Below are 19,850 nucleotides of genomic sequence, written 5' to 3' on the forward strand. Positions count from 1 at the left end.
GACTCAATGTATTTATGTAAACTACTTAAGAACTTTTTTTAAAGCTAATATTAATGCTTTTTGAGAGGGTGATTTTAGATGCTTATCATATTTTTACTGAGTTAAGTATTGTATGTAATTAGTTTTGCTACAATAAGTGTATGGGACATTGGAAAAAATGTTGAATTTCCCCATGGGGATGAATAAAGTATCTATCTATCTATCTATCAGTTTCATCAAAGGGTCATGGTGCCGGGAATGTTCGAATCACTCTGCTTGCCATGCAAAGTCTTATCTGAATGAAAGGAACGGAAGGTCTTGATCAGGGGCGTGTAGGTGAGGCACCCGGAGGAGGACCAGTGTTCCTGACTGCAAAATAAAAACTGTCCAGGGAATGGGCTGGACTGCTTCACCCGTAGACTGCTCCCAACGTAGAAGATGTCTCCAACTTGTAATTACAAAAGGCACTGGCCGGTTATTGAAGCATTTCCAGGTGTTCACAAAAGTGAGAGTGTCAGTTTATTCCGTGTACGTTTCCAGGGAAGGGAAGGGCAGGACGTGGTGTGGGAGCAGAATAATTTCCTTGTAGATAACGAACACGAAACAGTCTGCAAACACTGGAATTCCAGACAAACGCACACAAAATGCTGGAGTAGCTCATTTGGTCAGACGGCATCGATCGAAGAAAATCGACTTTCGACGTCTCCGGCAAAAGCATCTTCGGGACTGAGAAGAAAGGGAAAAATGTCAAAATATAAATGTGTGGAGCAGAGAAGGAAGCTAGCTGGAAAGTCATAAGTGAAGCCACCAGTGTGAGAAAGGTTAATGGGGACAAGAGAGGACCACTGGAGAAAAAGAATTCGGGACACTGGGAGAAGTAATAGGCAGGTGAGAAGAGGTAAAACATCAAAATCGTGAATAGAGAAAGGAGCTTTTTCTTCCTACCAGAAGTATTAGTTTGGAGAATATCAGGTGTTGCTTTCTTGACCTTGAGGGAGCAATAAAGGAGGTCATGGACTGACACTTCGCAATGCGGAAAGGAATGAAAAAGTTTGGCCAGAGGGAGGTCCCGCTTGTGCGGATAGTGCGGAGGTACTCCACTGAGTGGCACCCAAATTTACAACGGCTTTCACCAATGTAGAGGAGGGTGCATCGTGAGCACTGGACACCATAGGTAACCCCTCCAGATTCACAAGTGAAGGCTGAAAGCACTTCTCTCTACTCTCTCCCAATCATTGCTAGCCTCACCATCGAAGCCGTTGATATAATCTGGCGCACTGACCTCTATCTTGTTGCGCCCATACGGCAACTCGTAGACACCTCCCAGCACCTGCCCCTTGAAGAGAACCCCTATCCAGACCACTAGAAAACTTTGTTCGATAATCTAATTTACTCGCCTATACTGCCCGGAAACTCATTGTGCACTGTACCGCTCGTTTCATGCACGAAACGCCTCATGTCCTCCATCTCCTCAGTAATTCTACGCACTCTGCCTTGACCTCTTCATCTTTCCATGGATGTTCAGTGCGTATGCAATTTCTATTTCCATTAAGAAGTACTCAAAGCTCGCCTCTTATTTCTTGTCAATGGCGCCAAACAATTCTATTCCAACTTTTCCGTCTGGCACTACTATGAGCAGTCTTCGTTCGGTTCCTCCTATCTTCTCCAAACTTAAAAGATAGTCATGCGTGATCACATGGACCTCAAATATGCCTTCCTCTTTGTTGGCTACGTAGAGGAATCCATGTATGAAGCCTTCTCCGGTTAAGCTCCCCAACATTTGCTACGGTACTTTAAAACTGCATTGGCGCTGTTTCATGCACCCGTGCTGTGCTTAATAATTTTAATACGTTTACCTCGAACTTCCACCCTGCCTTCAAATTAATTTGTTCCATCTTTGACAACTCTCTCCCTTTTCTCGATCTCTCCGTCTCCGTTTCTGGAGACGATTTGTCAACCGACATATTTCATAAACTTACTCATTTAGATAGATAGATAGATAGATAGATAGATAGATAGATAGATAGATAGATAGATAGATAGATAGATAGATAGATAGATAGATAGATAGATAGATAGATAGATAGATAGATACTTTATTCATCCCCATGGGGAAATTCAACTTTTTTTCCAAAGTCCCATACACTTGTTGTAGCAAAACTAATAACATACAATACTTAACTCAGTAAAAAATATGATATGAATTTAAATCACTATCTCAAAAAGCATTAATAATAGCTTTTAAAAAGTTCTTAAGTCCTGGCGGTTGAATTGTAAAGCCTAATGGCATTGGGGAGTATTGACCTCTTCATCCTGTCTGAGGAGCATTGCATCGATAGTAACCTGTCGCTGAAACTGCTTCTCTGTCTCTGGATGGTGCTATGTAGAGGATGTTCAGAGTTTTCCATAATTGACCGTAGCCTACTCAGCGCCCTTCGCTCAGCTACCGATGTTAAACTCTCCAGTACTTTGCCCACGACAGAGCCCGCCTTCCTTACCAGCTTATTAAGACGTTTCTCCACGTATTTCCACGTTTCTCTCGACTGTACATCTTCATACACAGTTTCCTGAAAAAAGTATTCCTTATTCACAGTTTATTTGCTTTCATCGCATCTGTCCCATGTCCAAATTCTTTAAAGAACGGGGTTTTCCTCTCTCTACTATTGATGCTGCCCTCACTCGCATCTTCTCCCTTTCACGTTGATCTGCCTTCGCACCAGCTTCCCACCGCCTGAACAGTGATAGAATTCATTTTGTCCTTGCCTACTTCCACCTTCCCCGCACCTCCGATATCCATGGATATCGCCCCCTCCGTGATTCCCTTGTCTATTCGTCTCTCCCCACTAATCCACGAATCGCCCTCATGGCCGGGACATCACTGCAACCCGCCTAAGATGAACACCTGTCAATAAACTTCCTATCTGACTGCCCCTGACAGTCCTTTCTGCTGAGGCAAGACTTCAGCAGCAGATGTGCTATAGTCTGCTTTTATATTCGGTGCTTGGGGAGGCTCATCCTAAACTGGGAGAGCGCTTTGTCGAGCAACTCATCACAAGCAGGACTTTGCGGTAGCCAAATATTTTTAATTAAAGTTCCGATTTCTGTTCCAACGTATCGGTCAAGAGTTTCCATTCGTGCCAAGGTGAGGCCATTCTCGGGATGGCAGAGCAGCACTATTAATTTCGTCTGCGTGGCCTCCAATCTGATGGTATCGATATTGGTTTCTCTTTCCAATGAAAATATCCCCTCACACCTTCCTCCTTTCCGCTCTCTGATATTTTACCTTCACTCAACAGCCTAATTCTTCCCCCTCCTGCTCCCCTTTCTTCTAAAGCACACGCTCCTCTCCCATCAGGTTCCTTTTTCTCCAGCCTTTGACATTTCCGACCTTGTAGCTAGCCTCCCGACCACTCCCCGCCCCCAACCTTTTTATTCAGCCAACTGTCCACTTCCTTCTCAGTCGTGGAGAATTGTCTCTGCGCGAAGCATCGATTGTATATTTTCATATAGATGGGCTAACCTGCTGGGTTCCTCCAGCATTTTTGTTGCTTTACGGGTGAGTTGTTTGTTTATTGAATTCATGTCACTGTGCTGAGGAACGTCTGGCCTGAGGACTGCTGATGAACGTCGAATTCTCAAAAAAATGTCCTATTTCTTTTTTCTGAAATGGGACAGGGATCTGAAGAATATGAAGGAAAAAGGGATTGCACAGGGGATCAGACGGCGATTAGGGCAATGAAATGTCCTTAGGAAGTAGGATTAAATGGAATCCCAGTAAATGTTACATGCATATTAAAAGGAGGGTAACAACAAACAGAGCGGTGAAAGAAGTAGGCAAGTTAGGCAGTATCTATAGACGGAAATGAACAATCAAAGATTGCTTGGAATCTGTGTGAAAAACATTAGCTAGTTAGTAGTGAGGTGAAAGATGGAGTTTAATCTTGGCAAGTGTGAGGAGTTGCCCATTGGGAAGTAAATGTTAAAGGGAAATATTTTGACAATGTCCGGACCCTTTGGAGGATTGATGTCCAACGACAAAGCTCCTGAAAGAGGTAACACAAGTACATAGGGTGCTAACAAAGAGTAGCAACATTGGATGAGGTGTCGAATATAAATGTGGCAAAGTTATTGTTGAAAAGTAGCTGGATGAAACTTTCGTTCTGACACAATTGCAGTAGTGTGCTTAGTTCTGGTAACCGAGTTATTTTAACAGAGAATTATACAGCACAGTATAAGGGAAGTCGGCCCACGATGCTGTGCCAACCCTTAAATTCTACCTTGCATATAACCTCGCACCTTAAATTCCTCCATATACCTGTCTAGCAGTCTCTTAAATTTCACCAGTGCACCTGCGCCCACCACCGTCTCAGGCAGTGCATTCCACGCACCAACCATTCTCTGAGTAAAAAAAAGGCTTCCTCTAATATCCCCTTGATCTTCCCACCACTTACATTAAAGCCAGGTCCCCTTGTACTGAGCAGTGGTGCCCTGGGGCAGAGGCGCTGTCTGTCCGTTCTATCTATTCCTCTTCATATCCTGTATAACCCTATCATGTTTCCTGTCAGAGTTAAACCCTTAATCTCTGATCATAATCATACTCTCTGAACCAGGCAGCATCCTGGTAAATCTCCTCTGTACCCTTTCCAATGCTTCCACATCCTTCCTATGGTGAGGCGACCATAAATGGACACAGTACTCCACGTGTGGCCTAACCAGAGTTTTATAGAGCTGCATCATTACCCCGCGACTCTTAAACTCTATCCCTCGACTTATGAAAGCTAACACCACATAAGCTTTCTTAACTCCCGTATCTACCTGTGAGACAACTTTCAGGAATCTGTGGACATGTACCCCCAGATCTCTCTGCTCCTCCACACGACCAAGTACCCTGCTATTTACCTTGTACACTGCCTTGGAGTTTTTCCTTTCAAAGTGTACCACCACACCCTTCTCCGGGTTGAACTCAGTCTGCCACTTCTCAACCCACATTTGCATCCTATCAATGACTATCTGCAATATTCAACAAGACTACGTTATCCACAACACCATCAAACTTTGTGTCGTCTACAAACTTGCCAACCCACTCGTCTACAACCACATCCGGATCGTAAAAATAATCATGAAAAGCGGAGTTCACAGAACCGATCCTTCTGGTACATCACTAGTCACAACCCTCCAATCCGAATGTACTACCTCCACCACGACCCTTTGTATTCTGCAGGCAAGCCAATTGTGAATCCCGCTGGCCAAACTTCCCTGGAGCCCATGTCCTCTGACTTTCTGAATAAGCCTACCGCGTGGAACCTTTTCAAATGTCTTACTAATATCCATGTAGATCGTGCCCATGCACTACCCTCATGTATATGCCTGGTTCCCAACTCAAATAACTCTATCAGGCTTGTTAGGCACGATCTGCCTTTCACAAAGCCATGCTGACTGTCCCTGATCAGACCATGATTCTCTAAATGCCCATAGATCCTATTTGTAAGAATCTTTTCCAACAGCTTTCCCACCACAGACATAAGGGTCCCCAGTCTATAATTACCCGGACTATCCCTACTACCTGTTTTGAACAAGGGGCTACCTTCGCCTCTCTCCAATCGTCGGGTACCATTCCCGTGGACAATGAGAACATCTAGATCCTATCCAGTGGCTCAGCAATCTCTTCCCTCGCCTCGTGGAGCAGTCTGGGGACTATTCCATCATGCCCCGGGGACTTATCCGTCCTAATGTATTTTGTCAACTCCAAAACCTCCTCTCCCTTAATATCAACATGTTCCAGAACATCAACCTCACTCGTATTGTCCTCACCGTCATCAAGTTCCCACTCATTGGTCAATACCGAAGAGAAGCATTCAATGAGGACCTCGCTCAGTTCCACAGCCTCCAGGCACATCCTCCCATCTTTATCTGTAATCGGTCCTACCTTCACTCCTATCATCCTTTTGTTCTTCACAGAATTAAAGAATGCCTTGGTGTTTTCCATTACCCTAATCGCGGCCGTCATTGTTGCCCATGTCCCCTTTTTGCTCATTTCTTGCTACCCTATATTCCTCAATATACCCATCTGATCCTTGCTTCCTAAACCTCGTGTATGATTCCTTCTTCCACCTGACTAGATGTTCCACCTCACTAGTCACCCATGGTTCCTTCACCCTATCAATCTTTATCTGCCTCACCGGGACAAATTTTTCCTTAACATCCTGCAAGAGATCCATAAATATTGACCACATGTCCATAGTACATTTGCCTGCAAAAACATCATTCCAAATCACACGCTCAAGTTCTAGCTTTATAGCCTCAGTATTTGCCCTTCTCCAATTAAAAATTTCCCTCTCCTCTCTGATTCTATCGTTTTCCATGATAATGCTAAAGGCCAGGGAGCGGTGATCACTGTCCCCCAGATGCTCACCCACTGACAGATCTGTGACCTGACCCGGTTCATTACCTAATACTAGATCTAGTATGCATTCCTGCTGGTTGGCCTGTCAATATACTGTGACAGGAATCCGTCCTGGACACACATAACGAACTCTTACGGGAATGGGAGTGATGTGCAAGCTGGGCACTATGGAGCAGATCCACTTGCGGTTCATCCGGAATCTGCCTGAATTACATAATATTGGATATCAGGAGACGTTGTACAGCCCTCGACCGCTTTAGCTGAGGTCTAGGATGCTCTTGTCTTCTCATTGACATTCATAAGTTTTTAATTGACATATATAAGATAAAGAGATTTCTTTTTACCGTGCAATGTTCAAATAATAGAGGGAATAGTTTTAAGGTGAGAGGAGAATTTTAAAGAGGATTAAAACATGTTTTCCACGGAGAGAGATCAATGTCTGCAACGTCCTGCAATGGAAGTGCTGGAAACAGATACTTAGCAGCATCAGAGAGCTGTCTGGGATGCTTAGGCCGAGAATGAGATGATATTGCTCAGGTTGTTTTAATTTCACATCGTGGTCGGCTCAATCATGGTGTGATCTTCTGTGGTTGTTCACAGATCGGAACGCTGCAATCTCCGCCTTCATGTCAAATTGTGTCGATCACCAACTGTTCCAGTTGACGAGATTCTATCGGGAGCGACTGGAGCAGGCGATTGTGGAGGGCGTGGAGGGATTCGGCCTCATGTTAACAAATCACTTCACGGAGAAGGAGTATCACGTAAGTGGAAGGAACGCAGACTGAGTGTAGACTCTTCTACAGCTATCACAGATTGACAGAACCGGGGTGAAGGAATCGCTGAGCAATGAAAGGCCGAGATACCTGTAATCAATCGTAACAAAGGAGTCTCCATTTGCAGTGTACTTATCCTTTTTTCAACCAATAGAAGCCTCTGTCCAAGTATGTGAACACATTCATTTTAGACATTAGGATATAGATAGTGGTTAGGAGGTGACTGTTAGTAATGTGACAAATTACAAATATTTCAAGTGCAGAGACAATCAGTTTGCATCACTTCTCATCATAGTCCCCGTAATCGACACTAAGAGCCCTGCAACAGTCTGTTTCCTTGATCACTCCTGGGTTATCCACAAATCAAATATGTAATGTCTTGTCCCTTAGCTCATCACCCGAGTTTATCATCACCTTCGTCATCATTTGAACGGAAACTACTGACGATTGGCTCTGCGTTGAAGTTCTAACCGTCTTATATTTGTTCAAGTGTAGTATCTTGCCTCATCGTTCAGTTATCTTCTTTCTTTTGTGACCGCTAGATCTACCGTTTGTAGATCGCGCCGAATGTATTGTCAGGATCATAAAACATAAGAGCAGAGCCATGTCATTCGGTCCGTACTGACTTCTCTGCTGTGCTATCATGGCTCATTTATTATTGCGCTCAACCTGACTCCGCTGTCTCTCCTCATAACCTTTGACGCCCTTCGTAATCAAGAACCTATCTACATTGTCTTTAAATTTACCTAATGACTCTGCCTCCACACCATTCACTTCACAATTTCAATACCTTCTAAATAAAGGAATAGAGCAATAGAACCATAGAACACTTCAGCACAGAATACAGGCCATTCGGTCCCTCTAGCACAGCCGAAACTTTATTACGCTGTTCCCATTTACCCGCACCCAGTCCATAACCCTCCAGACCCCTCCCACCCATGTATCTATCCAAATTATTCTTAAAACGTAAGAGTGAGCCCGTATTTACCACGTCAGATGGCAGCTTATTCCACACTTCCACCACGGTCTGAGTGAAAAAGTTCCCCTATTGTTCCCCCTAAACCTTTCCCCCTTCACCCTAAAGCCGTGTCCTCTCGCATTTATCTCTCCACATCTAAGTGGAAAGAGCCTACTCGCAGTTACTCTCTCCATACCCCTGACAATTTTTGAAGTCTCTAACAAATCGCCCCCCATTCTTCTACGCTCCAAGGAATGAAGTCCTAAACTGTTCAATCTTTCCCTGTAACTCAACTCCCGAAACCCCGGCAACCTCCTGGTAAATCTTAACTGCATTATTTCAATATTACTGATATCCTTCCTATAGTTAGGTCACCAGTACTGCACACAATGCTCCAAATTAGGCCTCATCGATGTCTTCTATAACCTCACCATTACATCCCAACTCCTGTACTCAGTACTTTGATATATGAATGTCAGGATGCCAAAAGCCTTCATTACACCTTCTGTCTACCTGTGACACCACTGTCAAGGAATTATGTATCTGAACTCCCAGATCCCTTTGTTCCTCCGCCCTTCTCAGTGCCCTACCATTTACTGTGGATCTTCTGCCTTGATCTGCCCTTGCAAAATGTAACACCTCACACTTGTCTGCATTGAATCCCATCTGCCATTCTCTAGCCTATTTTTCTAGCTGGTCCAGATCACTCTGCAAGCTTTGAAAGCTTTCCTCGCTGTCCACAACACCTCCAAACTTAGTGTCATCAACGAACTTGCTGATCCAATTTACCACATTATCATCTAGATCATTGGTATAGACAACAAACAACAATGGTCCCAGCACAGATCCCTGAGACACACCACTAGTCACAGGCATCTAGTCTGAGAAGCAATCATCCACTACCACTCTCTGCCTTCTCCCTCACAGACAATTTCAAATCCATTTTACAACCGTTCCGTGGATACCTAGTGTCTGAACATTCTGAAGTAACCTCCCATGTGGGTCCTTGTCAAAGACCTTACTAGTTTCCATATAGACAACATCCTTTCCTTTATCTACTTTCTGGTAACCTCCTCGAAAAACTCTACAAGATTCGTTGAACACGATCTACCACGCACACTGTTAACAGCGAGATTGCAGAATTAGTGGAATCGATTATACAGTATTGTAAAATTGCGCTGTTAACACGGATTCACATACAGACTGCGTTCCGATGGTATATGTGTTCATAGAAACATTGAAGCATAGAAAGCTGACAGCATAATACCGGCCCTTTGGCCCACAAAACTGTGCCGAAGGTGTCCTTACCTTAAAAGTTATTTAGGGCTACCCATAGCCCTCTATTTTTCTAAGCTCCATATACCTATCCAGAAGTATCTTAAAGTACCCTAAAATATCCGCCTCCACCACGGTCGCCGGCAGCCCATTCCACACACCCAATAAAAAAAAAACACTTACCCTTGACATCTCCTCTGTACCCACTCCCCAGCACATTAAAACTCTGTCCTCTGTTGTCAGCCATTTCAGTCCTGGGATAAAGCCTTTGACTATCCGCACGATCACTGCCTCTCATTAATCCACACGATCTATGCCTGTTCCTGTGACTCAGGCCTACTGCTACCAATACTGAATAGCAGCCGAGACCTGACGTTGTCTGTAGCCCTACATTCCCCATAAGATATCATCAATCACAGTCCGATCTCTTTTCTCTGCGCTACTGCCAGTTGTCTTTCGTCTTTCTCACATGAGCAGATGGTCTCCCTCACGTGCCCAGAAGTCCTGAAATTGCTGGCAGTCCCTCTTTGACGGTTCCCAGCTGTAGGTTGGGACTGGGCAACTTACGGACCCCGGTTCTGAAGTGTGAGTATGCTGCAGTTGATAATCACGGACAGCACGGAAACCCGAAAGTGACTCTTACATAGTTCGATCCGGTGTTGTGTAAGTCCGTGTTCAGGATGGATCTGTACTTGTCCAGCGTCTGCACTCTGCGCTTAATGCCCCTGGAGATTTTTCCCTGAAGACGACCCTTTCCTCCTGCGTGCAACCCACCTCCCTCCGCTCCTCAATATATTCACCGTTGTTCATTACAGACCGTGACTGAACTCGTGAAGAAAGGAAACCGAGCGGGCGCTTCCAAACTCCTCCTGGATCTGGTGATGGAGAAGGGCTCCGGGGCCAGGAGGGTGATGTGGGAATCCTTTCTGAAAACAGAACACACTTTACCGAAGTTGAGCGGTATATTGAAAGAAATTCAGAAACGTGGTACGTTGAAAATTACAGTCCCTTACATCTCCGTTAAATGTAGGTCACTTACAGTCAGAAACAGGTGAATTGATGATAGGGAACAAGAACATGGCAGATCAATTGAATAACTACTTTGGTTCCGTCTTCACTAAGGAGGATATAAATAATCTAGCGGAAATTGTAAGGGACCGATGGTCTAGTGAGATGGAGGAACTGAGGGAAGTACATGTTAGTAAAGAAGTGGTGTTAGGTAAATTGAAGGGATTAAAGGCAGATAAATCCGCAGAGCCAGATGGTCTGCATCCCAGAGTGCTTAAGGAAGTAGCCCAATAAATAGTGGATGCATTAGTGATAATTTTTCAAAACTCCTTAGATTCTGGATTAATTCCTGAGGATTGGAGGGTGGCTAATGTAACCCCACATTTTAAAAAAGGAGGGAGAGAGAACCCGGGGAATTAGAGACCGGTTAGTCTGACGTCGGTGGTGGGGAAAATGCTAGATTAGGTTATCAAAGATGTGATAACAGTACATTTGGAAAGTGGTGAAATCATCGGAAAAAGTCAGCATGGATTTGTGAAAGGAAAATCATGTCTGACGAATCTAATAGAATTTTTTGAAGATGTAACTAGTAGAGTGGATAGGGGAGAGCCAGTGGATGTGGTATATTTATACTTTCAAAAGGTTTTTGAGAAGGTCGCACACAGGAGATTAGTGTGTAAACGTAAAGCACACGGTATTGGGGGTATGTTATTGTTGTGCATAAGAAATTGGTTGGCAGACAGGAAGCAAAGAGTGGTGGTAAACGGGAACTTTTCAGAATGGCAGGCGGTAACTAGTGGGGTACCGCAAGACTCAGTGCTGGGACCCCATTTGTTTACAATATATATTAATGATTTAGACGAGGGAATTAAAGGCAGCATCTCCAAGTTTGTGGATGACACGAAGCTGGGCGGCGGTGTTAACTATGAGGAGGATGCTAAGAGGCTGCAGGGTGACTTGGATTGGTTAGGTGAGTGGGCAAATTCATGGCAGATGCAATTTAATGTGGATAAATGTGAGGTTATCCACTTTGGTTGCAAGAACAGGAAAACAGATTTTTATCTGAATGGTGACCGATTAGGAAAAGGGGTGGTGCAACAAGACCTGGGTGTCATTGTACACCAGTCATTGAAGGTGGGCATGCAGGTACAGCAGGTGGTGAAAAAGGCAAATGGTATGTTGGATTAATAGCCAAAGGATTTGAGTACGGAAGCAAGGAGGTTCTACTGCAGTTGTACAAGGCCTTGGTGAAACCGCACCTAGAGTATTGTGTGCAGTTTTGGTCCCCTATTCTGAGAAAAGAGCTTCTTGCCATAGATGGAGTACCGAGAAGGTTCACCAGATTGATTCCTGGGATGGCAGGACTTTCATATGAAGAAAGACTGGATCGACGAGGCTTATACTCACTGGAATTTAGAAGATTGAGGGGGATCTTATTGAAACGTATAAAATTCTAAAAGGATTGGACAGGCTAGATGCAGGAATATTGTTCCCGATGTTGGGGAAGTACAGAACGAGGGATCACAGTTTAAGGATGAAGGGGAAGCCTTTTAGGACCGTGATGAGGAAAAACGTCTTCACACAGAGAGTGGTGAATCTGTGGAATTCTCTGCCACAGGAAACAGTTGAGGCCGGTTCATTGGTTATACTTAAGAGGAAGTTAGATATGACCCTTGTGGCTAAAGGGATCAGGGGGTATGGAGAGAAAGCAGGTACAGAGTTCTGAGTTGGATGATCAGCCATGATCATACTGAATGGCGGTGCAGGCTCCAAGGGCCGAATCGCCTACTTCTGCACCTATTTTCTGTGGTTCTATGTTTCTATTACCCTGTGTCGTACACATGTAAATTCTGCTGATTTTACAGCATTAGCTAGAACAGACTTCATGCAGCTTAATCTATTTGAACAGGTGACGGCCAGTTCGCATTCATGGACACTTGTGGGCGGGGATTATCTGAAGTGCCCACTCAGCTGGAAGGTAAGCGATGGGACAGGAAACCCAATGTCTTTATTTCAATCTGAGTATATGTATGCGTGTTTCGAATCCGGGCGTCAGGTTTCTATTGTTAGGTCTGCCGGACTGGTCATAATTTGTATTTGCGATGTCCTCAGGCACCCAAACATGTTCTGAGCTTTCGAGTAGACTCCTCTAGGGCGCATTCATTGATCGGTCGCAGAGAACGATACAGTTAGGAAGTTTGGGAATTCTGCGTTCGGCAGCGCCGACAAGGAATCACAAGTATTGTCAACTCTTACAACAAGTGAAAGCAGCGCGATCCGTTTGGAACCACGGATCCCACCGCATCAGTTTTCAAATCCTGTCGTGCACAGCATTCTTGTATCAGGTCCTCAGAGTAGAGATGTGGAGGCGTGGAGATGTTAATGTTGCTTTAGGATCCATACTGGCTCAGGCTGTTTAAGGAAAGAATAATTATTCTCCATAGCTCTGGCTATGGAAACTGGGAGATTCAATCTAAAGGAAATGAAAATGAAGCCGGAACAGTATGAGGAAAATTAAAATAACCACATTATTTGGAATTGCCATTTTCCCTGATGATGTGATGCATACACAGAGTCATAGACTCTTACAGTGTGGAAACAGACGCTTTGGTGAAAAGTATCCCAGCGAGTTGGTCCCAATTGCCCCTTCTCTTGCGCATAAACCTCTAAATCTCACCTGTCCTTGTGCTATGTAGTTGGCCTTTAAAATTTGATTATGTGGCCAAGCCACCAGATCTGTCAGCTCGTTCCAAATCGGTGTGAAGAAGTTGCCCCTGATGCATCTTCGGACTCCTTCACCTCTGATCTTCACCCTACAGCCTCTTGTTTTTAAAATCACTTTTCCAGGGAAAAGATGAAGAACACCACGTTTGTGTCTGTCATGACCTTGTGCCTTTATCCGTTCAACCCGCAATCTCCGATATTGCATGGAACAATATCATGCACTGTGCAATGTATCCTTGTAAATCGGCCCCTCCAGTCCTGGCAGCATCCTGGTAGATACGTTCTGCCCTCTCTCCAGTTTAATAACACCTTTAAAATAACAAGGTCACGAAACCTACAAACAGTGTTCCACGTGAGACTTGACCAACACCTTATATCCAATGCGCTGACTGAATGAGGCCAAACGCTGGCTTCAACATCCTATCAGCTGATATGCTGCTGTCAGTGACATTCCCACATCGGTCTGTTTAATAAGAGTCAATAGACAATAGACAAAAGGTGCAGAAGTAGACCATTCGGCCCTTCGAGCCTGCACAGAGGGACCTACAATTAACGGTACATTAAGGACAGTAAAGGGATGTGATACAGGTAGTTTTATTGATCTGTATCGAAAGAGTAGTGTCCGGAATGGTCTATTGGGGGGGGGGGGGGTGCAGGCAATAGCAGATGCATTAAGAGTAATTGAGATAAAATAAATGGATGAAATAAATATTGAAGATGTTGGGTTATGCAGGAGCGAAGGATTTGAAGATTCGTGAGTTGTTAAATAGGTGCGTATAATATCCCTCGTTCATTAGAAGTTGACCAGAGACAAGAATGTGTACGTCTCTCGCAGTGTAAGCACAACTGTCATCTATTCAGGAATGTGTGATGGTTTCGTGTTTGTCTTGCAAGCTGCAAAATGTTACCAATGGGGTAAATGTAAACTTCAGGAAAAGCGTCAAACCAATGTGGTGCTGGATTTCGGATGCTTGAAATGATTTTGCTGCAGTATACATTTGCAGCACTATATGACGGAGTCACCACTAACAGATAAACGTTGGCCTCACTCCTGCAAACCTTTTCCTGGAGATGTTCCATGATCCATGATCTTCAGAAGAGACCCTTACAACCGTTTATTTTGTTTATGTTCTAAGATGTTCAGAGGAAACACAAGGAGACTCTGTGGGCACAAACTGGAACACTGAAAGTGAACACGATCCTGATGAGGGAGAAGGTGAATGTTTTCCAGCTGATTGATCGATACGCTGAGCTCACGGTCATTTCTACTGTTCGAGATCGGAGACTGGTGGAACATGAGCTGCTGGCAAGAGGCAGAGACCACGAGGAGTGGAAACAGAAACATCTCTGCAGGGAGCTGGAGAAAATTCGCATTGATCATCTGTTTCAGAAAAATTACTCAGATAGTCTATGGGATCATATTAAGGGACTATTCATCAGACGATCGACTTCGGGACGTTCGACAGCAGTCGCCGGACTCCCGGGGATCGGGAAAACGACAATGGTACAAAAGATTCTTAATGACTGGGCCACGGGGAAAGTATACAAAGAATACAAATTTGTCTTCAGTTTCAAATTTCGGGATTTAAACTTAATTAACTGTAGAATAAATCTGAGGGAACTTATTCTGGATCAGTATCCTTACTTTGGGAACTTCCTGACAGAGGTCTGGAACAACCCAGAGGGATTGTTGTTTATATTCGATGGTCTGGATGAATTCAAACACAAAATCGATGTTGATGACAGTCGGAGAGATACAGAACCCCAGCACCAGTGCACAGATCCTGAATTCCAGTGCAAGGTGTCTGAAATTGTGTACAGTTTAATCCAGCACAAGCTGCTCCCAGGGTGTTCAGTGCTGGTGACCACCCGCCCCATGGCATTACATTTACTGGAAAAGGCAGAGATCAGTGTCTGGGCTGAAATCCTCGGATTTGATAGTGAGAATAGGAAGGCATATTTCTTCAGGTATTTTGAAGATCAGACAGTGGCAGCAGCTGTTTTCAAACACGTGGAGGAGAACGAGATCCTGTACACCATGAGTTACAACCCCTCCTACTGCTCGATCCTCGCTCTGACACTGGGCCCCTTCTTCACACATAGAGTCAGAAATTCGCAACGAGTTCCGAAAACCATCACCCAACTGTACTCCTACTATATTTACAACATCCTGGAAAACCACGGTCGTGAGATTAAGAAAACCCGTGATGTGTTACTCAGGGTTGGTCAGATGGCCTACAGAGGAGTGTCCGAGAAGAAGATTGTGTTTACAAATGCAGATTTGATCAACCACTGTCTACAACCTTCGGAGTTCCTGTCCGGCTTCCTGATGGAGCTTTTGGAGAGAGAGGATTCTGCCCGGAGTGTGTTGTACACATTCCCACACCTCACCATCCAAGAGTTTGTAGCTGCAGTCGCACAATTCCTGAATCCACATCCTGGTGATTTCCTGAAATCCCTTACTGAAGCCGACAAAATGGCAGATGGGCGATTTGAGGTATTTCTCCGTTTTGTTGCTGGTCTGTCCTCCCCAAAGGCCACTTGGGGCTTGGAGAAGTTTCTGGGTAAATTTCCTAATGAGACCATCTGCCTGGTGACTGACTGGGTAAAGGAGAAGGTTCAACATCAGAGTAGAAACACTGGGAATGAAGATGATAAAAGGCATCTCCTGAATACATTGCACTACCTGTTTGAGTCTCAGAATCGTGGACTGGCTCAGGCCGCACTGGGAACTATGGAAACACTGTCATTCAGTGGAATGACACTGACCCCGATTGACTGCGCGGTCCTGTCTCATGTCATCGGACTCTGTGATACAATAAAACACCTCGATCTGGTTCGCTGCCACATTCAGTGTGAAGGAATCCAGCGGCTGGGACCCGGACTGCACAAGTGCCAGGATTTGAGGTAACTTGATTTATCTCTCACTCAAAATTATGAAACGGTTACAGAATGTTGTTTCAAAGTGAATGTTTTTTCTTTTTCTTTTGTATTTCGGATTATAAGGAATTGTGTCAATTGACCGGGAGATCGGTAGGGTTCTGTGGTTCTTTCTGAACGAATTTTGAAGACTTCATCAGATTAGTGAACAACAGCCATTGGTTTAGTTAATCTCAGAAATTGCCCGTGTTTCTAGCTGCCGGCAACGCGTCCATTGACAATATTCCTTCTCAACGATACTAACTCCTAGACCGACTTTGACTGCAGAGGGTGGGTCGGTGATTCACACAATCTCCCCGCTGAGGGACAAGAGACCGTCGGCGGACTATGCCAGTGAGATGGGGAGAAAAACGACTGTGAGAATATTCTCTATAATGCCTTCATTCATTGTCACCATCATTCTACCTATGCGTCTCTACCAGATATCCAGTCCACATGAAATCACAATGACTCTCTGTTACATTCTACTTCCTCATCACCTCCTCTTGTGGGATCATTGTTATCAACACTCTCTTCCTCAACCCCTTCCTACTGTTTAGATCTTTGTTCCCCATCCTCCAGCGTTGAGTAGGATCTGTCCTCCGTATTCTCTAACTCCCATTGATTCTCTGTTCCCCATCCCTTCCTCCTGTGGGAATTTATATCTCTATCCCCTCTTTCCTGTGGAGTTCTGTTCCCTATCTCCCATGCTCCTGTCAGGATCTCTAACCATATTTCACTTCCTTCTGTGGAATCACTTCACCATCCCGCTTCCAGCTGTGGGAGCTATCGCCCTATCCCTCTGCTGAGGGATTTCACGTCTGATTTATTTTTCTTTTTTCCTACTTCCATCACCCGTGGAAATTTTCCCGACCACTGCTCCTCATTGTAGAAATTTTTCCGACCCTCTCACATCAGGAACATCTTTCTAACGGTCAGGAACTGAGACAGCAAATGTGGTGTTTACAGTGTCACACCGGCGGACATTCGGTGACATTCGGAGCAGTGAGTGACGTTGATCAGTGATGTACTGAAGGGCTTAACGTTTTCTGAAATATACGCGTGATGACATTTCCTCAGACACACGGTTTGAATAACTTTGTTTATCAATTTGTCTGTTTGTGTTTAGACTTGGAATGATTGACCTGGGAGATTCAGGAGTGAAACTGGTGTCCGAGGCTCTGAGGAAACAACAGTGTAAAATGCAGAAACTGCGGTAAGTACCAAAGTGTGAGAGATTATGTTATATATGTATCTGACACTGAACATTAAGGTGATCTGCAAATGTGATCAAACAACACTGGGAAATTGCACCGTTTCCTGTGTCTCAATGTCCTTCCACCTAACTCTCAAATCTCCAGGCTGAACAATGTCGGTCTCACAGAATCTGGGGCCAAGGATCTCGCCTCCGCTCTCAGTACAAATCGATCACTGACGGAGCTGGCCCTGGGTGGTAATAACCTTGGAGATACAGGAGTGAAACTGTTGTGTGCGGCTCTGAGGAAACCGCGATGTGAAAAACATATATTGTGGTAAGTGCCAGACTGTGGGAGATTGTGTTTACAGTCACTGGGTGTCTGACACTGAACATTAAAGAGATCGGTAATTGAGTTACTGATAAACACTCATGATTTGTACCGTCTCCTGTCTCTCTGTTCTTCAAACCATTCTCTCTTCTCAAGGCTGGACCATGTCAATCTCACAGATTCTATTGTCGAAGATCTCGTCTCCGCTCTCATTACAAACCGATCACTGAGAAAGCTGAACATGGAATTTAATTCGCTCACGGATGAATCTGTCCCCGCTCTCCGCCGTCTCATACTGGCCCTCCGGAGTCTGGAGTGGATCGCGTAAGTATTTGTCTTAATGCTCAAAATGAAAAAAAATATCAGCCGATCGGCTAGTTCCCTATAGATATTTGTCGGTGAGGTTTGTTGAAACATTAACCCCAGTCCCCTGTCACTGACATAGTTATGTAATGTGTTTATTTCATCTTTATTTTCCCCTGTATTCAGTCTGGCAGGGAATCAGTTCAGTCGGACCGGGGAGAAGGAGCTGTGGACTCTGCAGGAACCGAATCGCACGCTGAGTGTGTACTTGTGAACATCTAAATGTGTGGACGTGCCTTTCCGGGGGATGAGGATATTTAATGGCGACGCTCTTGGTTTAGTTCCCAACAGTATTAATGCATTGTGACGTCAGAGGCGATCCGTCAGCCACGTAATTTCGCTTCTTGTCCTTCGGTGCTGCTTCCGTCGAATGTGTATCCGTGATTATCCATGATTCAACGGCGGAAGAGGGCGGGAACTGACAGAGAGAGCCTGTTGGTGGGAAGTAGACTGGGACATCAGTTGGTCATTTTGGTCAAACCGGTCATTTGGTGAAATTGAGCTGTGATTAGGCTACGATGAAATTGAGGGATTAATGGGTGGCGCGCCTTGTAGGGCTGTAAGGACCTACCCCATGCTGTGTGTCAATAAATAAAATTAAAACATGAGGAAGGTAGATTCCGCAGCCCGGGAGATATAATGATGTTAGACTGAAAAATACCTCGTTAGTTGCCCTGATATGTAGTGATCTCGGATACCACCCTGAAATATGAATATATAATCATCATTTACCCAATGCAGATTGACGCTGTTAAACGCAATATTATTCAACCTGTTATTGTCGCTGGTCAGTTAATTTTATGTGACTGGGTGAATTGGAGGCTGCTTATTGGTAACCGCACATCACAACGCCGAATGTTGTTTAATTTGCACTTGTCACGACGACATCAATAAACCGTGGGTAACTTCCGGTCTTCTTGACGAACATGTGCGTCATTTCAGGAGCAACAGAGATCTGAGGCCACCGCTGTCCTGCGAATTGCGCTCAATGCACCTGTGACACCTCACACAGCCACAGCAGCCGCATCGTCTCATCTGCAGATTGAGGGACCAAGGCGAGCCCGCGCTCTCGCTTACTCTCACCACGCGCGTTCTCCTTGCCGCTGACCTTCGCACGCTCTCCTTGCTCCCCTCCACGCGTACGCTGCCTTTAGCTCCCTCCATCCGCGCGCTCTCCTTGCCTCTCATCGCGGGCTGAAAAAGCGCCCCCTCCCTCCACGCTCTCCTTGCCCCGGCCCCAGCACTCGTTTGGCTCTCACATCGACGTACTCTCCTTGCGCTCATCCCGTCACCTGGTCTCCTAGCTCCCGCCCCGCGCATGCTTTCATTGATTCCGACCCCGCGTGCCATCTTTACTCCATCCTCCCACGTGCTCCCTTTGACTAATCGCCCTACCAGCGCGTTCTACTTAAAATAGGCAAACAAACTAAAACACACCCAAAGACCAAAAGACATAGGAGCAGAATAAGGCCATTCAGACCAATGAGTCCGTTCATCCATTTCATCGTGGCTGATGCCGGATCCCATTTTTTTAGAACCTGATCTATAATATTTAACGTGCGTCTCTAAGGTCCCCAGTAGGAAGGTTGTGGTGGATGGGCCTACGGCGGCAAACACAGGTGAAGCGCCGTTCACAACATCCTCTCAGAAAATTCCAGATTCAGACACAGACAGAAGCTACCTCCGTACCGACCCACCACACACGCCCGGGAACAGTATAAGAAGCTCGCTCCTCAACGTCAAACCACTCTATCTTGAACATAATAGCAGAGAAATGGTCTTCGAGTAAGATATATCAGCGAAGTCTCCGTGTTCGAACAGACTGTAGAAGCGATACTCTTTTTATTCAGCTTGGAAATGACCTAGCTACGAATCACCTACCTACCATCGCACCCCCTCCCCCCCCCCCCCCACACACACAC

The 19,850-nt window shown here is 45.1% G+C and overlaps 2 protein-coding genes across 2 annotated transcripts in view; both read left to right on the top strand.

Annotated features, from left to right (window-relative positions):
* Positions 1-15,405, top strand: part of LOC140720725 (NACHT, LRR and PYD domains-containing protein 12-like) — a 34,993-nt gene extending 19,588 nt beyond the window's left edge. Inside the window, exons 2-6 of the mRNA XM_073035556.1 lie at positions 6,983-7,143; positions 10,204-10,375; positions 12,306-12,374; positions 14,257-14,786; positions 15,400-15,405. Coding sequence (XP_072891657.1) covers positions 6,983-7,143; positions 10,204-10,375; positions 12,306-12,374; positions 14,257-14,786; positions 15,400-15,405 — 938 coding nt within the window. The remainder of the gene's footprint in view (positions 1-6,982; positions 7,144-10,203; positions 10,376-12,305; positions 12,375-14,256; positions 14,787-15,399) is intronic.
* A 125-nt stretch (positions 15,406-15,530) lies between these two features.
* On the top strand, positions 15,531-18,466 carry LOC140720759 (NACHT, LRR and PYD domains-containing protein 3-like). The gene is made up of 5 exons (XM_073035586.1): positions 15,531-16,027; positions 17,169-17,255; positions 17,401-17,571; positions 17,722-17,889; positions 18,055-18,466. Exons 1-5 carry the CDS (start codon positions 15,597-15,599, stop codon positions 18,140-18,142), a joined length of 945 nt encoding a protein of 314 aa, XP_072891687.1. The 5' UTR covers positions 15,531-15,596; the 3' UTR covers positions 18,143-18,466.
* Positions 18,467-19,850: the final 1,384 nt, after the last annotated feature.

This window comes from Hemitrygon akajei, unplaced genomic scaffold (genome assembly GCF_048418815.1).
Source record: "Hemitrygon akajei unplaced genomic scaffold, sHemAka1.3 Scf000046, whole genome shotgun sequence".
NCBI classification, from domain to species: domain Eukaryota; kingdom Metazoa; phylum Chordata; class Chondrichthyes; order Myliobatiformes; family Dasyatidae; genus Hemitrygon; species Hemitrygon akajei.

Coding starts and splice junctions, on each gene's coding strand:
- LOC140720759 (XM_073035586.1), top strand. CDS start 15,597: ATGGCAGATGGGCGATTTGAGGTATTTCTCCGTTTTGTTGCTGGTCTG. Junction 17,572..17,721: donor TGTGAAAAACATATATTGTG/GTAAGTGCCAGA, acceptor TCTCTTCTCAAG/GCTGGACCATGTCAATCTCA. Junction 17,890..18,054: donor CGGAGTCTGGAGTGGATCGC/GTAAGTATTTGT, acceptor CCCTGTATTCAG/TCTGGCAGGGAATCAGTTCA.